This window comes from Leptonychotes weddellii, chromosome 6, assembly GCF_054177405.1.
Source record: "Leptonychotes weddellii isolate Sample4059 chromosome 6, ASM5417740v2, whole genome shotgun sequence".
NCBI lineage: Eukaryota > Metazoa > Chordata > Mammalia > Carnivora > Phocidae > Leptonychotes > Leptonychotes weddellii.
In genome coordinates, this window is record NC_138374.1 from 90973710 (window position 1) to 90996313 (window position 22604).

General features: G+C 35.7%; 1 protein-coding gene across 2 annotated transcripts in view; it reads left to right on the forward strand.

The window, feature by feature from the left end:
• Positions 1-22604, forward strand: part of KLHL20 (kelch like family member 20) — a 60800-nt gene that overhangs the window by 9657 nt on the left and 28539 nt on the right. For both annotated transcript variants that reach the window (XM_081824631.1, XM_081824630.1), the window contains 3 exons: positions 6633-7206; positions 20623-20781; positions 21314-21408. In XM_081824631.1, the coding sequence (XP_081680757.1) occupies positions 6664-7206; positions 20623-20781; positions 21314-21408 (797 nt within the window). In that variant the 5' untranslated portion in view covers positions 6633-6663. The remainder of the gene's footprint in view (positions 1-6632; positions 7207-20622; positions 20782-21313; positions 21409-22604) is intronic.

Below are 22604 nucleotides of genomic sequence, written 5' to 3' on the forward strand. Positions count from 1 at the left end.
GGCCCCTCCCCCGCCGTCTATCCTCCCGAATATCGCCTCGGATTCACTTCTCCGCACGTCCTACCTTCCAGAAAGTGGTCGCTTTTCTGATGAGAGAGTTGTTGCTCTTCTTTTCTTCGATCTCCTGTTGAGTTTGTAGGTGTTCAGAATGGTTTGATCCCTATCCAGCTGAATTCCTGAGAGGAGACGAAATCCAGGTTTCCTACTCCTCCGCCATCTTGCTCCGCCCCGCCCTGGATTGCTTTTAACTCAAAATAATGTTCATGCCAAAGTGGCCCACCTGGGGGTGGCCTGCCACTGGCCCCTACAGTGGTCTGGTAAGTTGACATTTGAGCAGAGATCTGAAAGAAATGAGTGAGTGAGCTCTTCATAGTTATTTGGGGGAAGAACCTTTCAGGAGGAAGGAATAAGGCTCTTTAGTGAGAGAAGTCTTGGCATGTCCCAGAAAATAGGAAGGAGGTCTGTGTGACTAGAGAACAATGGGCAAGAGGGAAGCAGTAGGAGATAAATTCAGAGTTAGGGACGCCTGGGTGGCTCAATCGGTTAAGCGGCTGCCTTTGGCCCCCGTCATGATCCCAGGGTCCTGGGATCGAGTCCCACAGTCCTGGGATCGAGTCCCACATCGGGCTCCTTGCTCAGCAGGGAGCCTGCTTCTCCCTCTCTCTCCCTCTGCTTGTGCTCTCTCTGTCAAATAAATAAAAAAATCTTTAAAAAAAAAATGCAGAGTTAGCCAGGGGAAGAGTCATGTAGATGTTGGTAAACCTTATATGCTTTGTTTTTTAATATGAGTGTTTTACTATGAGTGTTTAAAGCATTTGGAGCACTCCTCTAGTGGCATAATCTGACTTCTTTTTTTTTAAGATTTTATTTATTTATTAGAGCGTGCACAAGGGGAGGGGAAGGGCAGGGGAGAGGAAGAGGGAGGGGAAAAGAATGTCAAGCAGACTCTTCAATGAGCATGGAACCCAATGCAGGGCAGGGTCCCATGACGCTGAGATCATGACCTGAGCTGAAACCAAGAGTCTGACGCTTAACTAACTGAGCCTCACAGGTGCCCCATAATCTGACTTTTCTAAAGGATCAGTTAGGTTGTTTAGAGAAGAGAATATAAATTGGCAAAGGTAGAAGCAAGAAGACCATTTATGAGACTATTATAATATAAAACAGTGAAAATAGCCTGAATTAGGGTGGGGCTGGTGAAGATGCAGAGAAATAGTTGGAATCTAGATATTATTTGGAGGTAGAATGACAGGATTTGCTGATGGATTAACTTTGAGGGTGTGTGGAAGGGAAGGGGCTCCAAGATTTTTGGCCTGAGCAACTGGAAGAATGAAATTGCTTTTTATTAATCTGGGGAAAGCTAGAAGAGAGCATGTTGGAGAAGGTAGAGAATCAAGGGATCCATTTTAGATACATCATTGAGATCTATTTAGCTTGTGTGATAAGAGACATTCATATGGATCCAGATTGAGACCTTATCCAGGCAGGAGATAAGGCTCTTTTAGCCATTCATATATGGGTGATGGGAACCATGAGATTAGATGAGCCCCCCTAAGAATGTGTGTAGAGAGCAGAGAGGATCGAATTTTAGAGAATGATCACATTTAAGAGATTTTTTTGCAAGTTTGCAAACCAGACCTTTGATAAGAGTTTACAAATTAGCCATTATTAAAAATCAGAATCTATACTAATACAGTAATAATAGCACAATTTTTTTTGCTATGGTATACTTTTAAATGAAAGGGAGATACGTAGAAATTAGCTTCCATATTGTATATAGGCAGAATAAAAAATTATTTATATCTGAGTTTAATAGTACTGTCTTTATGTACATAATTATGGTTACAACAAAATGTTTTCATTTCAACATGCAATGTCAATATTAAAATAGGAATTTTTGAATTTATCTTGTTTTTAATGGTGGTTCTTTTTTAAAGAAGCTTGATTGTACCACTGTTAATTAACCATGTGATTTATTCTTTCAGCATCTACTATGTACAAGGTATCTTTAAGCACTGTGGTTAAAAGCTTCCTTGATTGTTTATGTGGGTGGTAAAAATTATTCTTTAACTGCTCAGTTTTTTTTAGTCTTTAAATTGTCAAGCATAAACAGTGCTGTTTCTACCAGATGTCAGAATTATGAACATTTTGTATTCTAGAATACAGAATCACCTATGGGCTAAGGCCAAGCCTAGAAAGATTGAATTTATAAGTACTTTGGAAAAACAGGTTGGGAGAAAGGCACAACTGTCTTCTTTGCTTTCAGGCTGTGCCTTTGTAATGTAAATGTAGTTTCTTTTCCCAAAATGTCCTTTTCTTCTCTCCTTCCCTGGGGACTCTTTCAACACAGGTGTTTTATTATACTGCAGTTCTTGTTGGTGCCACAGCTTTAGGGGTAGTAAACTGATACTGTCCCTTGCAGGCCAGATATTAGACTATCTCAGTATAGTCATAGATGATTAAGTCTGTGAGACTCACATGAGGCTGACCTAAAACCCAGTGATCAGAACGTTGGAGCTACCTAACCCCCTTTTAAATAACATGGAAGAATTATTCATCAGAAGACTGCTTAGTGAATATAGAATCAGAAGCAGAAATACAATGATCTGGACCATGGGTATAGGATATTTCACCTAAGTTCCAGAATAACCCAATTTAATATTCCTACTTCACAACAAAAATACATACCTGTGAAGTAACCTTGTAGCTTATGCCAGTTAGATCTAGGATCTTTCCAGTATAAACAAATACTTTATTGATTTTTGCCTTTCTGACCATAGTTTGTATCCTGGTTGCCCTCTCTCTAGTTATTCACGTATCTCCCCTTCTCAATAGTTAGGTTCCCTGGTTGCCTCTTTATATTCCTTTGAATTTTTCTCAGTTTGAGCAAAATGCTTTGTAAATTATATGCAATTAGTAAATATTTGTTAAAAGAATAATTACCATTTTAGAGGGGCATAGATCTCTTTTCTCTGCGTATCAGTAGATACAGTGTGATGATTATGAAAATCCAAATATCTTCATTACACTTATGTGTCTATTTAAATTTGTGGCATTTATCTAGCAAGTTAACCCCTGAATTTCTGAAATATGAACATAACATGTAAACTTTGCTTCTCATATATTATCTGGAATAACTTTTTAAAAGGTAATAAGCCTTTGACTATATTTTATTGGAAATGTAATGTAATTTCTTATGTTTAAAGTTTAAATGTTTAAAGATAATTCTGAAAAATTCTTAGACTATCCCAGTATTGTTTAGCTGGAAAAGACTTAGGTTCAATTTTGTTTGCTATTTTCCTCAAGCTTAACATTTATTTTGTAGGCCTCTTACCAAGTTCGTTGATTCTTCCGACAGTTCACTGGTGAAGTTCTTTATGATGACTGGGCCAAAATAATCTGCATTTATTGCAACTTCCTAGGGTTTTAAAAAAGAATTGTACTGAAATTTGGATATCCATAAGGAAAAAAACTGAAAATTTTATTTTGAATTGTTAAATAATTCTACAACTCCCTTCTCTCCCCAACCCAGCATTCACATCAATCCCAGTTACTAAATATTTGCAGTGCCCCAGGAGACAATTGTGGTTTATCCAAAAGCATCAGGAGACCTGCTCTGCTACTGAAAGGATAGCTTCATGATTTTAGCAAGTCACCTAACCAAATCAGTTTCTTCATCTGTTAAAGGAGGATATTATGCTAAATGATCTGATGGTCCATTCTGTTTCACATCTCAGTCTCCATTCTTCAAGCTAGGTAACAGATTATGCCAAGCAAGGAAGGATGGTTTTCATATTTAAAGACTTCTGGAGAACATTAACATGTAAAATTTACTAATACATATATACCCTGATCCTGTGATGCAATGTGTATCAAATTTGAGAAATTTACAGAGCTGCCACTTTTTTTTTCAGATCCTTTTTTAAAGGAAAATAATTATTACAGCCTCTCAAGAGTGTGTCCTGTAGCACCATTAGGGTAACACGTACTTAAATATATAAGAAATGCCCAACTTACAGACTTCCAGAGTCTTTGCATAAAAGTAGCTTCCCAAGCTCCAGCCATCACCCTACCCAAAAGCCACCAAAAACAATAGCAACAGCAAATCCTAGATCAATACCAAAATGACAGATATTCTTTTCCTTCTCCTTGTACCTCTTGGCCCTTTTGTCTTAGGACTTCAAAACTCAGGTCCGAATTCTGTGTCAGTGGCTTTTAAACTTATTTGATATAATATACAGCCTGCAAAGGGACCTAATTATGCAAATGTATATGAACTTAAATGTGTATAGAACACATAGTTGAAACATATTTAATTAAAAGGAATGTATGCCAATATTTTTTCTTCTATTTCATTTTTTTAGTGCTGCTTTTAACACACCGAATTGATTTTACAACTAAACCTAGCCCCACTTACGGCACTCTTACTAAAGACAAATACAAACCTCCAGGCAGCATAAAATTAAACTTTTAGAAAAGTATTTGTAAAGTGGAGAATGTCTATTTATGTACCTATACATTTCTTTTTTTTTTTTAATTTTATTATGTTATGTTAGTCACCATACATTACATCATTAGTTTTTGATGTAGTGTTCCATGATTCCTTGTTTGCATATAACACCCAGTGCTCCATTCAATATGTGCTATACATTTCTTTTGTAATCATAGTAAACCTTCATCAATTCTGACTGATTTGGTAGGAACAATTGGATATATGTAGTACTTTTATTTCGGGGGGGAAGGGGCAGCGGGAGAAGGGGAGAGACAATCTTAAGCAGGCTCCATGCCCAGCACAGAGTTCAGTGTGGAGCTTCAATCTCACAACCCCAAGATCACGACCTGAGCCAAAATCAAGAGTCAGACGCTTAACTGACTGAGCCACCCACATGCCCATGACATATGTAGTACTTTTAAAGGAATGAGGCTTATTATCAGATTTAATATCTCTAGCCCCAAATTAGTTTAACAAAGTCTTTCTCGAGGCTCTTAAGAGTTCTACTAAATAAAAAAATATTTTACCTGCCATCTTCTTTACCACTTTAATATTCATAAACTGTGAAGAAAAGATTTCTAAGTGAAGATAAACTTCAATCCAGACTTGCTGGATTATCATTAATTCAACATTTATGTAAATATTAATTGAAGCATATCAACTCAGATTGAATTTTTTTATTTGATTTCTAATATGGATAAGCATAACTACCTTATCTAAAAGGAATGTAGATAGTTCTATTACTAGGATAGCTACAATTTAAAATTGTTAACATGTAGCAAGCCCTGAGCTGGAAGCTTTTATGTACATTATCTCATTTAATCTTTACCATATGGGGTAGATACTTACCCATTTTAGAGTTAAAGAAACTGGGGATTAGGAAGGATAAGTAACTTGTCCAGTAATTATCTGTACTAGCATTTCAACCCAGGTCCATCTGTTACACAGTGTGCTTTGAAACTTTATGCTAACTAATGACAGAGTAGCCATAGTACCCAAGTGTCAGAGCTGTTAGACTTGGGGAGAAAAATAAAAGAAATCTTAATTTAAGGTATGGTAAAATATTTTGAGACATCTATGGTTGGACTAAGACTTAGGCAGAGAAGAGAATTTTAACTCGTTTCTCCCTGTGAGTGGCTTCTAAAATCTTTGGTTTGATTCTTTCCCTTTTTTACAAACTAATGTGATTACATAGTTATTTACTATATTTCCTTGTTTATAAGACACATGACTCATTTAATAACTTTTTAGAAGCGTAAATATTGCATTAAAGGTATGTAAAGCTTTTATTAGCTGATAGTCTAACATGTATTTATCCATATAATCAATACCTAAGTTTTCTTCAATATCACAAAGTTTGATTCTAAGCTTTCCTCTCATTCACAGACCAAAGAATGTCCTGAATTATGTCTGGCCATCGCAATTATCTGTAGCATCCCAGCAACACACTAGTTTTTGTAACCCGGGCTTGTGTTTTTGGTTTTTGTTTTTTTTAATTTAGTTTGTTTTTTACTTAACACCATTGTGATAGACTGTACAAACTGTGAAAACTATGCATCTTAAAATAAAGGAAATATAGTACTATATATAAAGTTAATTTGGAGGACCTTGGCCTCATTTGTCTGATCTTTTCATGTGCTGAACCTGAGAGAAACCTAAAATATTATCTGTGATAATGAGAAATAAACATTTCTGTGTTTTAGAAAAATAACAAATATCAATATTTTGGTTAAACCAGATTAAGGATTTAAAGTCCACAGGTCTGTTTTGTGCAGAGAGAGAATAATTTACAAGTGTTTTTCATAAACTTTTATTAATGTATTGCAGGTAGTTATAAAAGATGTGGCCCGAGACAGTCTAGTCTGAGTACTTATGAGATGAAAAAAGAATTGTCCTTTATTTTATGGAAGTGCATAATGAAAGTGCCCTGATTTGGGATTAATAATGTTTGTTCTTCAGAAGACTTTAAGGAAGTTTATGAGTTTTAGCGTTCTTAGAAAGGAAGCTCTTTGGGAGCTTAGTTCTCCCTTTCGATTACCTGCAGGTTTCCCTATCTCTTGACTGTGAACACTTTATGGCAAGAGTGAGTTTCTAATAATATTGCCATCATCTTTCTTCCCTCCTTCCCCCATTCCTGTAGGTGTACCAACATTCGACCAGGAGAGACTGGAATGGATGTAACAAGCCGCTGCACCCTTGGAGACCCCAATAAACTGCCAGAAGGGGTTCCCCAACCTGCCCGCATGCCCTATATCTCAGACAAGCACCCTCGACAAACCTTGGAAGTGATTAACCTTCTGAGAAAGCACCGGGAGCTCTGCGATGTGGTGCTAGTTGTGGGCGCTAAGAAGATATATGCCCATCGAGTCATTTTGTCAGCCTGTAGTCCCTACTTCCGAGCTATGTTTACAGGAGAATTGGCAGAGAGCCGTCAGACAGAAGTTGTGATTCGAGACATAGATGAGCGGGCTATGGAGCTACTGATTGACTTTGCATATACCTCCCAAATAACCGTGGAAGAGGGCAATGTTCAGACCCTTCTGCCAGCTGCTTGCCTCCTTCAGCTGGCAGAGATACAGGAAGCTTGCTGTGAATTCTTAAAGAGACAGTTAGACCCCTCTAATTGCCTGGGCATTCGGGCTTTTGCTGACACACACTCATGTCGTGAGTTGCTAAGGATAGCAGACAAGTTTACTCAACATAACTTTCAAGAGGTGAGTTGTACTGGTGGTTTGGATGCGTTCATAATGTATTGGTCAGGAGAGCACTATGAGTTCATGTTCTGCTAACTAACATGTACCTGTTTGGGTATTTACTGCTGATTCTAACTCATAATACCAAAGATATAAATTGTTATAAATTCTAAGCCTGGTTTTTATTTTAGAGACCAATTTTATGTTCTGTCAACCAAAGGTAAAGTTTAGGGATTTGATTCTCCCTAGCCATACTAATAAACTAGTTTATAAGTTAGAATACAGTTTATTAATTCATTAGGAGATCAGTGTCTGATAGGATACCTCATATCAGTCATTTGCATGAAACATTACCTTCCTGATTATATGGATTGTTCAGCAGAATAAATAATAAATCAGCAGTTACTTGGAGAACTAACAATCGGGAAAAAATGAAGTTAGATGTATATGAAAAGAATGTTTCATTAAATCTGTTTTCATTTATTCATTTATTTAATAAATATGTGAAAAGCTACTGTTTCGGCCACTGTACTTGGGAAAAAAAGGCTACATATAGTAGTGAACAAGATGCCTAGAGTGTCTGTTCTTATGGAGGTTATAATCTAGCAGGGAGGATATCCATTGAATGCATAATTACACAAATAATTAATTACAGTTTATAGGTGCTACAAAGAAGCCTGGATGATTTAGCGTATTACAGAGAGATTTAACTTTGGTTCTGAAACAGCTCATTGCAAAATTCTGAGACATAGGGCGCCTGGGTGGCTCAGTTGGTTAAGTGACTGCCTTCAGCTCAGGTCATGATCCCAGGGTTCTGGGATCGAGTCCCGCATCGGGCTCCCTGCTCTGCGGGAGGCCTGCTTATCCCTCTCCCACTCCCCCTGCTTGTGTTCCCTCTCTCGCTGTGTCTCTCTCTGTCAAATAAATAAAATCTTTAAAAAAAAAAAAAAAATTCTGAGACATAGGTTGAGAAACTGAAAGAAACCCAGTGAGACCCAGAGAGCAAAAGGGAGGATGTTACATAATGATTTTACAGAAAGAACAGAGCCCCATCACACTGGAGTTAATAGACCATGTTAAGAATTTGAAATTTAATCTTAGAGCAATAGAAAACCATTAAAGGGCTTTAAGCAAAGACATGGTCCCTTTTGCACTTTACTATCACTCTTCTCCCCAGCAGGATAACTTCCAATGGATCAAAGATTTAAAAATACAAAATGAAACCATGAAAATATTAGAAGATGACATGGAGCAATTTCTTTTTAATCTTGAATTGAGAAAGGCCTTTCTAATTGACTAACACAGAAGGCATAGAAGAAAATACTGATAGACTTGACTACATAAAAATAAAAAATTTTTTCATGGTAAAACAAAAAAACAGTAACAAGATAGAAGTCAAAGACAAAGTGAGGGAGTGGGTGACACCTGGATGGCTCAGTTAATAGAGCATGCAGCTCTTGATCTCAGGGTTGTGAATTCTAGCCCCGCGTTGGGTGTACAGATTACTTAAAAATAAAATCTTAAAAAAAAAAAGATAAAATGGAGCAAAATATTTGCAACTATCACAGACAATAATCTCTTTAATACAGCAAGAGATTTTATTGGTCAACAACCTAGACTAATGATGTAACCAAAAAATGGGCAGTAAACAAATTCAGATTGCCCTTAAACATATGAAAATCTGCTGCAGGTTGTTCAAAATGACTGAAACATAAATTAAAACTATACCAAAGTACTATTTTTCATTTCTCAGATTACAAAATTATAATCTATCAGATTCCAAATATCTAGAAGTTTGATTCCACACCCTGTTGACAAGGCCACGGAGACAAGGTAATGGAGCTAATTGCTAGTGTGAATATAAATTGATACAACCTCCTTGAAAGGAAATGTGTACACTTTTTTTCACACTCTTTGACTCAGCAGTCCCATTTCTGGGAATTTGTGCTACAAATTTACTGGAGAAAGGAGCAGTTTGAGGAGATGAGATCATGGGTTTTGTTTTAGATATATTAATTTGAAACACCTATAAGATGTCTAAATAGAGATACTGAGCCAGGCCACTGTTATGAGTCTTTTATCTTAGAGGTTAGACTGAGATTAAAATTTAGGAGTCATCAACTCATAGTAATAAACTATGATGGCTTAATCCTTTTAAGGCAGGATTTAACCCAGAAACCTTTATAAAAGGTTGATAAATTTGATTGCATAAAAATTTTAAACTTTTTTATAACAAAAAAGCACCAAAAACAAGGTCAAAAAATCAATGCCAATGAGCTCACCAAGAAGGGAGAGAGAAGAGAAAGCCTTAAAATTTTTCCAGCATTGAAGGATGGTTAGTGAAAGAGCAACTGGCAGAGGAAAAAGGGAATAACTAGAGAAGAGAGAAGAGGAAAACCAGGAGTGTGAGATCATGAAATGCAATGGAAGGGATTTTTTTTTTAAGAATAAGGAAATTATATATATGTGTGTGTGTATGTATACTGGCATAGCCAGGAAGTTTCCAGAAATTAAGATTAGGGCCATTGGCCTTAAGAAATAGTAAAACATTACAAACATTTTGGTACTAGAGAAGGTATAGATCAGTGGAGCTGAAAAGAGTCCAGAAGTTGACATTTCAAGTCCGTGGAGGAAAGTGGAATTGTTCAATAAATGTCATTAGGAAAATGGTGATTTGGGGGAAAAAATAAAGATGGAATTCCCAGTGGATGAATATTTTAAACCTAAAAAACAAAATTCTAAAAGTTCTAGAAAATACCATTAGTTGGCTGGTAGTAAAAATGACCTTTCCAAGCAGGATACAACTGAGAAGCCATAAAGAAAGATAAATTTGATTGTCTAAAAATTAAGAATTTTTGTTCTTTATAAAAACAATAACAACAATAGCACTATAAACTAAATCAAAAATCAATGCCAAACTCATATGTGGAGCATACATGACAGAAAAAAACAATAATTCCCATAAAACTCATACAAATTCAGTGAGAAAAACCTTGAAAAACACAATAGAAAAATAGGTAAAGGTATGAATAAGTAAGGTGTAAAAAGAGATTTTCAAATGTAAATAAACATACAAAAAGCTTAGTCCCCCTTACACATAATTAAACATACATCAGAACAAGACATGATTGTTAACCTATCAGGTTGGAAAAACAACTTTTTAATTTTATTTGAAAAAAATTCAAATTTACAAGAAATTATAAGAAAAAGAAAAAACTTTCATATATCCCTTACCCAGATTACCAGTTGTTAACATTTTGCCACATTCACTTTACCATTCCCTCCTTGTTGTATCAAATCTTTTTCTCTGAACAATTTGAGTATATTGCATACATCATATTCCTGTACTCTTGAACATTTCAGTGTGTATTGTCTAAGAACAAGGACATTTTTTTTACATAGAATTCTCTTACAGCAGTTCATTTATCAAATGCAGGAAATTTAACATTGATAAAAACATTATTTAATCCATAGTCCCCATTCCAGTTTCACCAACTGTTGCAGTATTGTTGTTTTTTTTTAAGATTTTATTTGACAGAGAGAGAGACAGCCAGAGAGGGGATACAAGCAGAGGGAGTGGGAGAGGGAGAAGCAGACTTCCCGCCGAGCAGGGAGCCCAACGCAGGGCTCGATCCCAGGACCCTGGGACCATGACCTGAGCCAAAGGCAGACGCTTAACGACTTGTTCTTTTTAACAGTTTTTTCCCAGTCCATATTCCAGAGCAGATGATTGCACTGCATTTATTTGTCATGTTTGTTGAGTTCTAGATAATCTGTAGTAGTTCCCTCCACATTTAAAAGCATAGGCCACTTGTCTGATGTTTCCTCATGGGTAGATTCAATATACATTTTTTTCCTTTTTTTTTTATTTTATTATGTTATGTAAATCATACATTACATTATTAGTTGTGGTTTTTTTTAAAGATTTTATTTATTTACTTGACAGAGAGAGACACAGCGAGAGAGGGAACACAAACGGGGAGTGGGAGAGGAAGAAGCAGGCTTCCCACCGAGCAGGGAGCCTGATGCGGGGCTCGATCCCAGAACCCTGGGATCATGACCTGAGCTGAAGGCAGATGCTTAACTGACTGAGCCACCCAGGTGCCCCTACATTATTAGTATTTTGATGTAGTGTTCCACTATTCATTGTTTGCATATAACACCCAGTGTTCCATTCAGTACATGCCCTCTTTAATACCCATCACCAGGCTGGCTCCTCCCCCCACCCCCCTCCCCTCTAGAACCCTCAATTTGTTTCTCAGAGTCCATAGTGTCTCATGGTTCGTCTCCCCCTCTGAATTCCCCCCCTTCATTTTTGACAGGAGTACTAGTAAGTGATATTTTGTCCTCAGTGCATCACAGAAGTACATAGTATCTATTTGTCCCATTACTGATTATGTTAACTTTGATCATTTGGTTAAGTGGAGTCCCCAAAGTTTCCTATTAAGTTATTATTTTTCTTTTTGTAACTAGTAAGAACTTTGACAGAGAGATACTTCAAATCCATGTAAATATCCTATTCCTTATCAAACTTTTACTCACTTTCACTCACATCCATTGATAATTTCTACCCAAATTAGTTATTACTATGATGGTTGTAAAATGGTGATTAAAAAAAAAAAATTCCCACTTTTCTATCAACGTTCTGCTCTAAGGAAGAATATTCCTTGTTCTGAGTGATTGGTTGGCATTATGGATTCATAGACTTTTATTCTAGTTGATGAATTATAGTCCTTTGTTACCATTTATTATTTTGGTGCTTTATAGTCTGATTTATCCTTCCTATGCTTACTTTTGCAAAATTAAGTAGACATATGCATGTTTTTTTATTTCCATTTCTGTCCTACACAAAAGGTAGCATTGTGTATATTCTCTGTTGCACTTTGCCTTCTACTTAATTTATTCTGAAATTCATTCCATATCAGTTCATAGAGATCTTCCTTGTTCTCTCTCCACAGCTGCATTCTTCTAGTGTGTACCACAGTTTGTTCAATCAGTTTCCTATGTTTGAGCATTTAGATAGTGTTCAATGTTTTGCCATTACAAATAATGCTGCAGTGAATAGCCTTGTGTATGAATATTTCAGTGTTGTTGGAGGTTTATTTTCAGGATAAATTCCTAGAAATGGGACTGCAGGGCCAAAGGTTAACTGCATATGTAATTTTGTTAAATATCACCAAATTCCCCTCTATGGGGATGAAACCATTCTGATCCTAACATATGAGGGTGACTATTTCCTCATCGCCTCACTAACAGAGTATATTGTCAACCTTTTGAATTTTGCCAGTCTAATAGATGAGAAGTGGAATCTCGGTGTGGTTTTAATTTGCATTTCTCTTAACATAAGTTGAATATCTTTCATATGTTTAGGGGGCCTTTTTAATATAATTTTAATATTGTTTATTATCATCTTTTGCCCATTTTTCTATTCAATAGTTTTTATATTTTTTCTCCTCATTTTAAAGTTCTCTCTTTATTAACAGTGATAGCCTTCTATCTGTGCTACATGTTACAAACTCTTTTTCCCAGTTTGCATTTGCCTTTCAACTCTGCTTATGGTATTTTTGGTCATGCAAAAGGTTGTGGTTTTTTTTTTAATATTGTCAAATGTATAAATCTTTTACTTTATTGCATCTGGGTTTTGAGGCGGAGTTTGAAGGCTTCCCCTTTCCTCAGGTTACAAAGGAATTTACCCATATTTTTTATAGTATGTATATGGTCTCTCTGAGTTTATCTTGTGTAGGGTGTGAAATGCTTACTATTATCTTTTTGTAAATATCCAGTTGGTCCCAGTATCATTTATTTAAAAGTCTCTTTTTGCCCCCAGTGATTTGAGATAACATCTTTATTATATACTGAATTTCTGTGCGTGCTGGGTTCTAGATCTTCTAGTGTAGGCCATAACAACACTACCACACTGTTTTCTACAATGTTTCAATTATTGAGGCTTTGTAGTATATTTTAATACATAGTAGGGTTATTAATACCCCTCCTGTATAACTCTCTTTTTCAGTGTTTTCCTAAATTTCTTGCATGTTTGTTTTTCCAAATGAACTTAATATCACCGTATCTAGCTCTAAGAAAAAACCTTGGGATATTTATTGGGATCAAATTTATTTATAAGTTAAGAACAGTCGTTTTTATGATGTTGTGTTCTATTAAAAAATGAAATCTGTCTTTCTGTTTCTTCAGTTCTGTTTTTTTTTTATCTCTCAGGAATGTTTTATACTTTTCTTCATTTAAGTTTTGTACATTTCTTCTTAAGTTATTCCTAAGTGTTATTTTTTGTTTCTTTTGTAATTTTTTCCCCTTCACTATAGCTTCTAACCAATTGCCATTAATGTATATGAAAGCTACCTTACTGAATTTTTTTATTCTTTGAGTTACTTTTGCCATTGATTCTTTAGAGTTTTCTGAACATCCTATCATGTCATCTGCATATCAGTAGTTTTATTTCTTATTCAATTGTTAATGCCTTTGTTGTTTTTTTTCTCTAGTTGTTTGGGTTAATACTTCTAGTAAAATGTTAAATAGTAATGGAAATATTGGACATACTTACTTTGTTTCTGGCATTAGTAGGAATGACTTTGGTGTTTTCCCATTAACTAATATGCTGTTTTTAGGATTGAAGTATGAAGATTTTATCATATTAAGGAAGTATCCATGTACAACAATTCCTATTTTCTTGGATGCTTTTATTAGGAATGGTATTGAATTTTATCAAGGGTTTTCTCAGTATTTATGGAGGTAATCATATGAATTTTCTCCTTAAACCCATTATTATGAATTACATGAATGAGGTCCTAAAATTAAAGCATCTTTGCATTCTACGTACACACATTTTGGTCATGGTGTACTGTTAATGTGATGTTTGAATCTATTCACTAATATTTTATATAGTGTTTCTATATTGATATTCAGAAGTGATGCTAGTCTTTAATTTTCTTGTGCTGTCTTTATCAGGTTAGATATAGATATAAATATAGATATATACTACTTCATGAACATGAGTTAGAAGTTTTCCTGCATGTTCTGTGCTTTGAAATAATTTATACAACACTGAGACTATGTCCTTTCTGAAAGTTTGGTAGAATTTCTCTGTGGAACTGTCTAGGCTTGGTGCTTTTTTATGAAGTAGTTTATTGATAATTTTCTCTATTCTATGAAATTTCCCCTTTCTACTCGGATCAATTTTGGTAGACTATATTTCCCTAGAAAATTATCAATTTTATCTACGTTTTCAAATTTATTTGTATAGAGGTGTACAAAGTAATTTCTTTTAATTTTTAAATTTCTGCATCAATAGTTATTTGCCCCTTGACTTTTTTTTTTGGAGACAGCACATGTGAGTGGGGGGCGGAGGAGGGGTGCATGGGCTGGGCAGAGGGAGAAGGAGAGAAAGAATCTTTTTTTTTTTTTTTTTTAAAGATTTTATTTATTTATTTGAGAGAGAGAATGAGAGACAGCACGAGAGGGAAGCGGGTCAGAGGGAGAAGCAGACCCCCCGCTGAGCAGGGAGCCCGATGTGGGACTCGATTCCGGGACTCCAGGATCATGACCTGAGCCGAAGGCAGTCGCCTAACCAGCTGAGCCACCCAGGCGCCCCTAGGAGAGAAAGAATCTTAAGCAGGCCCTGTTACCAGCTCAGAGCCTGACTCCACGCTCAATCTCACAACCCTGAGATCATGACCTGAGCTGAAACCAGATGCTCAACCAACTGAGCCACCAAGGCATCCCTTACCCCTTGATATTTTGCATTTTGTATGTGTGCTTTCAATGTTTTTTTCCTTGAAAAAGGTAGCTAGTGGTATGTCTGTTTTATGTTTTTCCAAAGAATCAGTATTTTGACTTATTAATTAGATCTACAGTTTTTTCCCATTTCACTACATTCTGGTTTTACTTTTATTATTTCCTTCCTTATGTTGTCTTTTGACTTGCTGTGTTCCGTTTTCTGGTTGTTTGAGTTGAGAATTTGATTTGTTTTCATTCTTTTACATTAACTACTATAAATGTTTAAGGCCATAGTTTTCCTTTGATCACTGTTTTAAATATATTTAATAGATTCTTATCTTTATTGCTCAATTGTTGTTTTACCGTAATTCTGTTTATATTTCTATTAATAGCAAAATTTTAAATTTTTAGGTGGAAGGAGTTTTTGTATTTAATTTCATTTTTAATTTCTAGTTTTAGTGCATTGCAGTGTTTGTAGGATTTCTGTTTCATGAAATTTACTGACTTTTTTAGTCACATAATTTATGGTCAATTTTTCTGACTATTCTATATGTGCATGGAAAGGAAGTATATTTTCTTGTCTCTATTCTCATAGTATAGTATTTGATATATATGCATAAAGTCTATCTTACTGATTATATTACTTAGCTCTTTTATATTATTTTGTCCATAGACCTGTGTGTTAAAGTCTCTTTATTATTAGTGTGTTTCTATTTCTCCTTGCATCATCTGTAGTTTATATAGGTGGTCACTGTGTTGTTTAATGCATATATAATCATAATTCTGTATCTTAATTACAGATTGTGACTTTTAGCTTTATAAAGTATCCTCCTTTGTCAGATTTACTTCATTTGTTGTCTTAATTCTACTTTGATACCTGGCTTTTAATTCTTATTTTCTTTTGTTTTCACCTGCCTCATGTATCTTTGCGCATTTGCCCTTTACTTGTAGCCTTTTTGCATCATGATGTTTTAGGTATTTTTCTTGAATTTGCATAGAATTAAGTTTTACTTTGTGAGCCAGTTTGAAAATCTTTTTCTTTAAATAGGCAGTTAAAGCCCATTTGTATCTATTGTCATGACTGATATGTTTGCACTAAACTCTATCATATTTTTTATGAAAGGTATCTAATTTAGTTATATTTACTGTATTTCTTCTTCTATATGATATGTTCTTTGCTCCTTATTTTTATTTTATTTATTTTGGTATATAGGAACATTTGTGGTTTTGTTCTAGTGATTACTTTTGTAAACTAGAAAAAAAAGAGCAAATTAAACCCAAAGTAAATAAAAGGAAGAAGAGAATAAAGGTTAGAGCAAAAAACCAATGGTTCTTTGAAAAAAAGTTGATGAACCTCTAGTTACACTGATCAAGAAAAAAAGGAGGGAAGACATAAATTACCAATATCAGAAATAAGAGGACATCACTACAAATCTGTCAGATTAAAAAGCATAATAAGGGAGTATTAACTTTTTGCCAGTAAATTCAACAACTGATAGGAAATGGACAAATTCTTTGAAAAACACAGATTATAGAAACTGACTCAAGAAGTAACAGAAAACCAGAACAACCCTTTATCTATGAAAGTAATTGAAATAGTAATTTAAAAACCTTCCCACAGGGATGCCTAGGTGGCTCAGTGGTTAAGCGTCTGCCTTCGGCTCAGGTCATGATCCCAGGGTCCTGGGATCGAGCCCCGCATTGGGCTCCCTGCTCGGCGGGAAGCCTGCTTCTCCCTCTCCCACTCCCCCTGCTTGTGTTCCCTCTCTCGCTGTGTCTCTCTCTGTCAAATAAATAAATAAAATATTTTAAAAAATAAAAATTAAAAAAACCGTCCCACAAAGAAAATACCCATCCCAGATGGTGAATTCTATCAAACACTTAAGGAAGACATAATACTAATTTTATATAAAGTTTTTCAGAAAAATGAGGAGGAGGCTGCCAAATAAAGACAAAGTCACCCTGGTATCAAAACCACAGGCACTAAAAGAAACCTACAGATAGATCTCTCTCATTAATTTAGATAGGAAAAAATTTAATAAAATATTAGTAAATTGATTCCATTTAAATATAAAAAGTGGAATACACCATAACTAAGTGGAGTTTATAGTTCATTAAAGTTAATACATTAATTTCTCATTTAAAATAATCTAACTTCTTCATACACTTTTTTAACAGATTTGGCTCTTAATTTCATCCCACCATTTTCTTTTCTTTTTTTTTAAGATTTTATTTATTTGAGAGAGAGAGAATGAGAGACAGAGAACATGAGAGGGAGGAGGGTCAGAGGGAGAAGCAGACTCCCCGCTGAGCAGGGAGCCCGAAGCAGGACTCGATCCAGGGACTCCAGGATCATGACCTGAGCCGAAGGCAGTCGCTTAACCAACTGAGCCACCCAGACGCCCCTCATCCCACCATTTTCAAATGTCAAAATCCACTCTCTAAAACTAAAGATTTGCCAGCATTGAGAATTTCCAAAATAATTTGCCAGAGTCATTGGACCCCATATTAAGAAGTCCCTGCTTTTAGGATGATGGTGATATTTTATATCTTGATTGTGTTCATGGTTACATGAGTACACTGATCAAAACTGATTGATCTGTACATTTAAAATAAATAAATAAGGTTGATTTTTTAAAATTTCCTGCTTTAACCATAGCTTTTGTTTTAGATCTAAGGTAGTAGCAAATATCTGAAGAATATCCTTAACAGTAGAGAAAGTTTTAGAATCCCTTCCAGTTCTAACCCTGCCTCAAGTAAACCTGATGAAGTGAACCTGATATATACCATAATGAAATCCCCTTGTTTGTGGACTAAAAGGCACTAGTTTGTTCACTAGTTCTGTGCAGATACAAAAAATGTCACCATTTGGGGCTTAACACATGTGACTCATTTAAATTATTCTCTAACTTAAATCTATATTTAATTTCCTTTTATTTCATTAGACCAAGCTTAATTCATACAGTGTTATTTTTGTCCATAAACATGAATTTAAAAATTGTCTTTCAACATTAAGTTCACCATTCACTTCTGTTAGAACAACTCTAGATGACTTTGCTTATTCACTCTTGTTGTTTTGAGCTTTATTCATTCTTCAAATTGCATCTACATTTATCTGAAGAAACTAAAAGTAAGCTCATTACCATATAGTGTGGGACTTAAAATTCAGATCTCCTGTAAACTTTTACTTAAAACAGATACTTAAAACAGATACTTTAAAGAATTATTTTCTTGGGGTGCCTGGGTGGCTCAGTTGGTTAAGTGGCAACCTTCAGCTCAGGTCATGATCCCGGGGTCCTGGGATCAAGCCCCACATCAGACTTCCTGCTAAGCAGGAAGTCTGCTTCTCCCACTGCCCCTCCCTGCTGCTCATGCATGCATGCTCTCTTCTCTCTCTCTCTCAAATAAATAAATAAAATCTTTAAAAAAAAAAAAAAAGAATTATTTTCTTAACCTGGTTGTTTGGTCAAGAATAGACTTAAGTGCTAGATTTGCTCTAATAGTGAGCATTAATATCTTTCTCTTCTTGATGGAAAAAGGAGAAGTGACAATTTAACTAGACTTTGTTTATCAAAAGTATTATTTTTACTCTTTGCTGTTAATGCCAAACAAATATTTTCTCACTCGGATTTTCATGTTTTCTTGCCATTTAATGTTTCCAGTAAGTGTCTAGTGAATATAATAGTGGTTTATTTGTAAACTTTAAATTTGGTGATCATTGGTTTATAATCAGTAAGTTGGGAAAAATAATTTATACTTTAACAAGATCCAAAAGAATGCTAAGGCACTTCACAGAGATATATGATACCACCTTTGTGTTTAAGTTAAGAGATCAGAGTGAAAAGTTAATAAGAAAGTAAGATACAGCCATGGCTACAGTCTTGCATGCAATCTTGTGAAGGCCAGCACATCTAATTTAGGGCCAGGCCCCGAATTTTGCTCATGGCTTTATAGCCCCACCATGGGGTTGCCAGATAAAATACAGGCTGCCCAGTTAACTTTAAATTTCAGATGAACAACAGGTAATTTTTTAGTGTTAAGTATGTCCTTTGTTTCATTTACTACTTCTGACAACCCTGCCACACAGAGTACAATGCAGCCATTCTAACTACTGAGTTGCCTGGCTAAGCAACCTCAGCTAAAATTTGGAGGTAACCTATTTAATTTCCTGACCTCCAGAAGATTTCTCACCAGATGATTTGAAAATCTGTGCCTATAAAAATTGTAGAGTTCATTAGTATTTTCTACTGTAAGTACAGCTGACCTTATGGCCGTCATGGTTTTGGGATTTGCATTTTTTCCTAGTGTACTTGGGAAAAAACATTCTTAATCAAATACTCAAATTGCTATGGCTGATCTCGTATCCTGCTAAATATTCTGACTTTTTTATCATAAAAAAAGCCCTCTCAAGAGAGTACATCATCTGTATTAGAGGTCACACAGTAGGAATTAGCGCTCTTAACCATATCCTTCCTGCACTAATAGATAATAGACATCACATGTAGCACAATCTTCGAATGAGAGAACAAACCACGTGGAGTGTAGCAGTGCTGTTTCCCTCCTCCACATTGCACTTTGCCCCTTTTACTCTACATACCGATGACAAGATTTATAAGATCTTGGGATTTGTGGCTGGACTGCACAGCAAGGTAATATTCTTATTGCCATTTCATCTCCATGGTTGCTCCTCAGAGTGGTTTGATTCTCAGAGATTTTCATGGGTCTAATGCTCTCCTCAGTATATTCATTCTTACTTGTAGAATTGCTGATACCCTCATTCTTTTTTTTTAAACTGGCCCCTTGGTGTTTCTGCCCAAGACATTGCTCTTTCAGCAACCAGTCTTCCTCTGAAAGCTTCCTCTGATTTTTTGTATGCCTCATATTTCTGGAGTTATAATTTGGTGTAGTTTAGTTTATTTTGAATGTAAACTTATATTTTGATACTTCATTTTGGAAAAACAGCTTTCCTTTTTCTTAAATCGCTTGAATCACAAATTACTATTTTTCCTAAATTTTAATTATGTCCTCGGTACTCTCTTTTGTTCCCCTACCCCTTTTTTAAATAAACTTTATTTTTTTCTAAAGATTTTATTTATTTTAGAGAGAGAGAAAGTGCACGGAGGGGAGGGACAGAGGGAGAGGGAGAGAGAAACTTAGGCAGACTGAGCTGAGCACGGAACCCAATGCAGGTCTCGAGCTCATGACCCTGAGATCACAACGGACTCTACCACCCAGGTACCCCCAAACTTTATTTTTTAGAGCAGTTTTAAGTTCGCAGCAAAATGGAGCAGAAAGTTCAGAGTTCCCATATGCCCCATTTACACACACACAGTTATCCCTGTTATCAATATCCTGCACCAGAGAGGTACGTTTGTTAAAATTGATGAACCTACATTGACATGTTATCATCACCTAAAGTCCATAATTTAAATTAGAGTTCACTGGTGCTGTTATACATTCTACGGGTTTTGACAAATGTGCCCATCATTGTAGTACTATAAAGGGTAGTTTCATTGTCCTAAAAGTCCTCCGTGCTCTGCCTATCTTTGTTCCCTTTTTTAAATTTTTCTTCCCTTTCTTCTCTTTTGAACTTCAGCTCCATTATGAAATAGAGCTTTGCCCCATAACCCTGAAGGACAATATTGAAACAGTACATTAAATGTGGTCACAGGGTTTTTTTCTTTATTCTTACCTAACTTTGAACAGGTAATGGAAAGTGAAGAGTTCATGTTGCTTCCAGCCAATCAGCTCATTGATATAATATCTAGTGATGAACTAAATGTTCGCAGTGAAGAACAGGTGTTCAATGCAGTGATGGCCTGGGTCAAATACAGTATTCAAGAAAGACGTCCTCAGTTACCCCAGGTATGTTGGAAACCTTTCTCCAAGTAACTGTCTTTTTTGTACTAGATGAAATAGTATATATTTGGCTTGTAAAAAAGAAACCGTTGTCACTGTCCCTTATATTAGACTGCAAGAGAGATCATCTGTCTCCCCGTAAATCAAGGACATAGTGTTTAGAAACATTTTAAGTGTTTATCATTATGAACTTTTTGCTCCTTAGCTTCCTCTCTATTTTGCATCAGCTCTAGGTTAGGGTATAGCACAAGTCAGAACCTAAATGGTACTAAATGAACAAAAGAGAGCAAGGATGGCAATTATCTTGCTTCCCATCCCAATGTGTCTTGGAAATCCTGTCACATTTTGAAGAAGAAAGGGATGATATGGGCCATAAGTGATCACTAAATGAAATGTTTAATGTTCTTGTTCTTATTCTTATTCTTATTATTAGATCCCAAAGCAATTGAAAACACAGTATGGGAGCATGGGTTATGTATTCTCTTAAATATCTTGCAAGTGGGAACTCGTGCCTTTAACAGTATTTATTATCTCTTAGGTGCTGCAACATGTTCGTCTGCCTTTGCTTAGTCCCAAGTTCCTGGTGGGCACCGTAGGCTCTGATCCCCTCATCAAAAGTGATGAAGAATGCAGGTATGAGTGGCCCTGGGTGGGAAAAATCAACAGCTAAGCATTCCTATTTTCTCCCAATTTCCTTATTTGTCTTGATTCCTAAATATTTGTATTTCTTAGTGCTGACACCAGGGCAATATTTAACAGGTTTTTCTTCTGGGTTAGGGTCAAGAGGAGGAGATGAAAGAAGAGAGGACTGAGCTTCCAGTATTCCATTCCATTAGTTTTTATGTGTGGTGCTAATTGGTGTAGAAGTGGCAATAAAGAGGTAGATTTCTAAGATTTTAATGCAAGCTTGAATTTGAAGAGGCAGTTCTCTGCTAATACATGTTTTTCTTGAGATAAATAATGCTGTTGACTCTGTTAAAAAGCGTCAGGAGCATTTTTTCATTCTATCACATATGCCTGCCTAGGGAATAGGACCAGCCTTGCTTTCTGAGGATGTAGACAGAGTCAAAGGACTACTCCTCAAGCAGCTGTGGAAGGGTTTCCACTAGAGTTTGGTGGAGTAGTTTCATAATGTATTTTGATTGAAAGAAATTCTAAATGCTTTTGTAATACAAACAAGATACCTATTTTATTGGGCTATCTCTGTAATATAGACACAATTTAAGAATTACTTTTCCCAGTTTGATAGATTTTAAGATTTAGATTCCAACCAAACCATATGGTGTTTTTAACCATTTTCTCCCCCCAACATGTTCTATATATAAAAATGAAAGAGCAAGTCAATACTCAGAACTTCTTAGACTATACTGACCTTTGGGTCTCCCTTAGTGACTAAAGAAACTTGTTCTAGTATTAGGCATCTCTAGAACAGAGGTAGAACACGTAGATTCATTTGCATTTCTTCTATAATCTGAAGCCTGTCCCTTTAACAAGATATGTCAGAGGGAGTTTTAGATATTTGTCTCTTAAATTTAAAAAACAGACAAATGGCAATTAATTCCCTCAAATATTGACAATAGCAGAAGGAAAACCATATGAATTATGAATTTGAAATCTGAAGAAACAATGCAAAGATGCCCCTCCCCTCTAAAACATAAATCAGATTGTACTGATTCTGATGCACAAAGTAAAGGTACTTCCAAAGTCACTTTTAAAAGAAGCCCCTTCCTGATATCCTGACCTCATGACATTTACTAGCTGTGGGACCTTAGGCAAGTTACTTTAACCTCATTCTGCTATGGTTTCTTCATCTGTAAAGCAGGGATAAT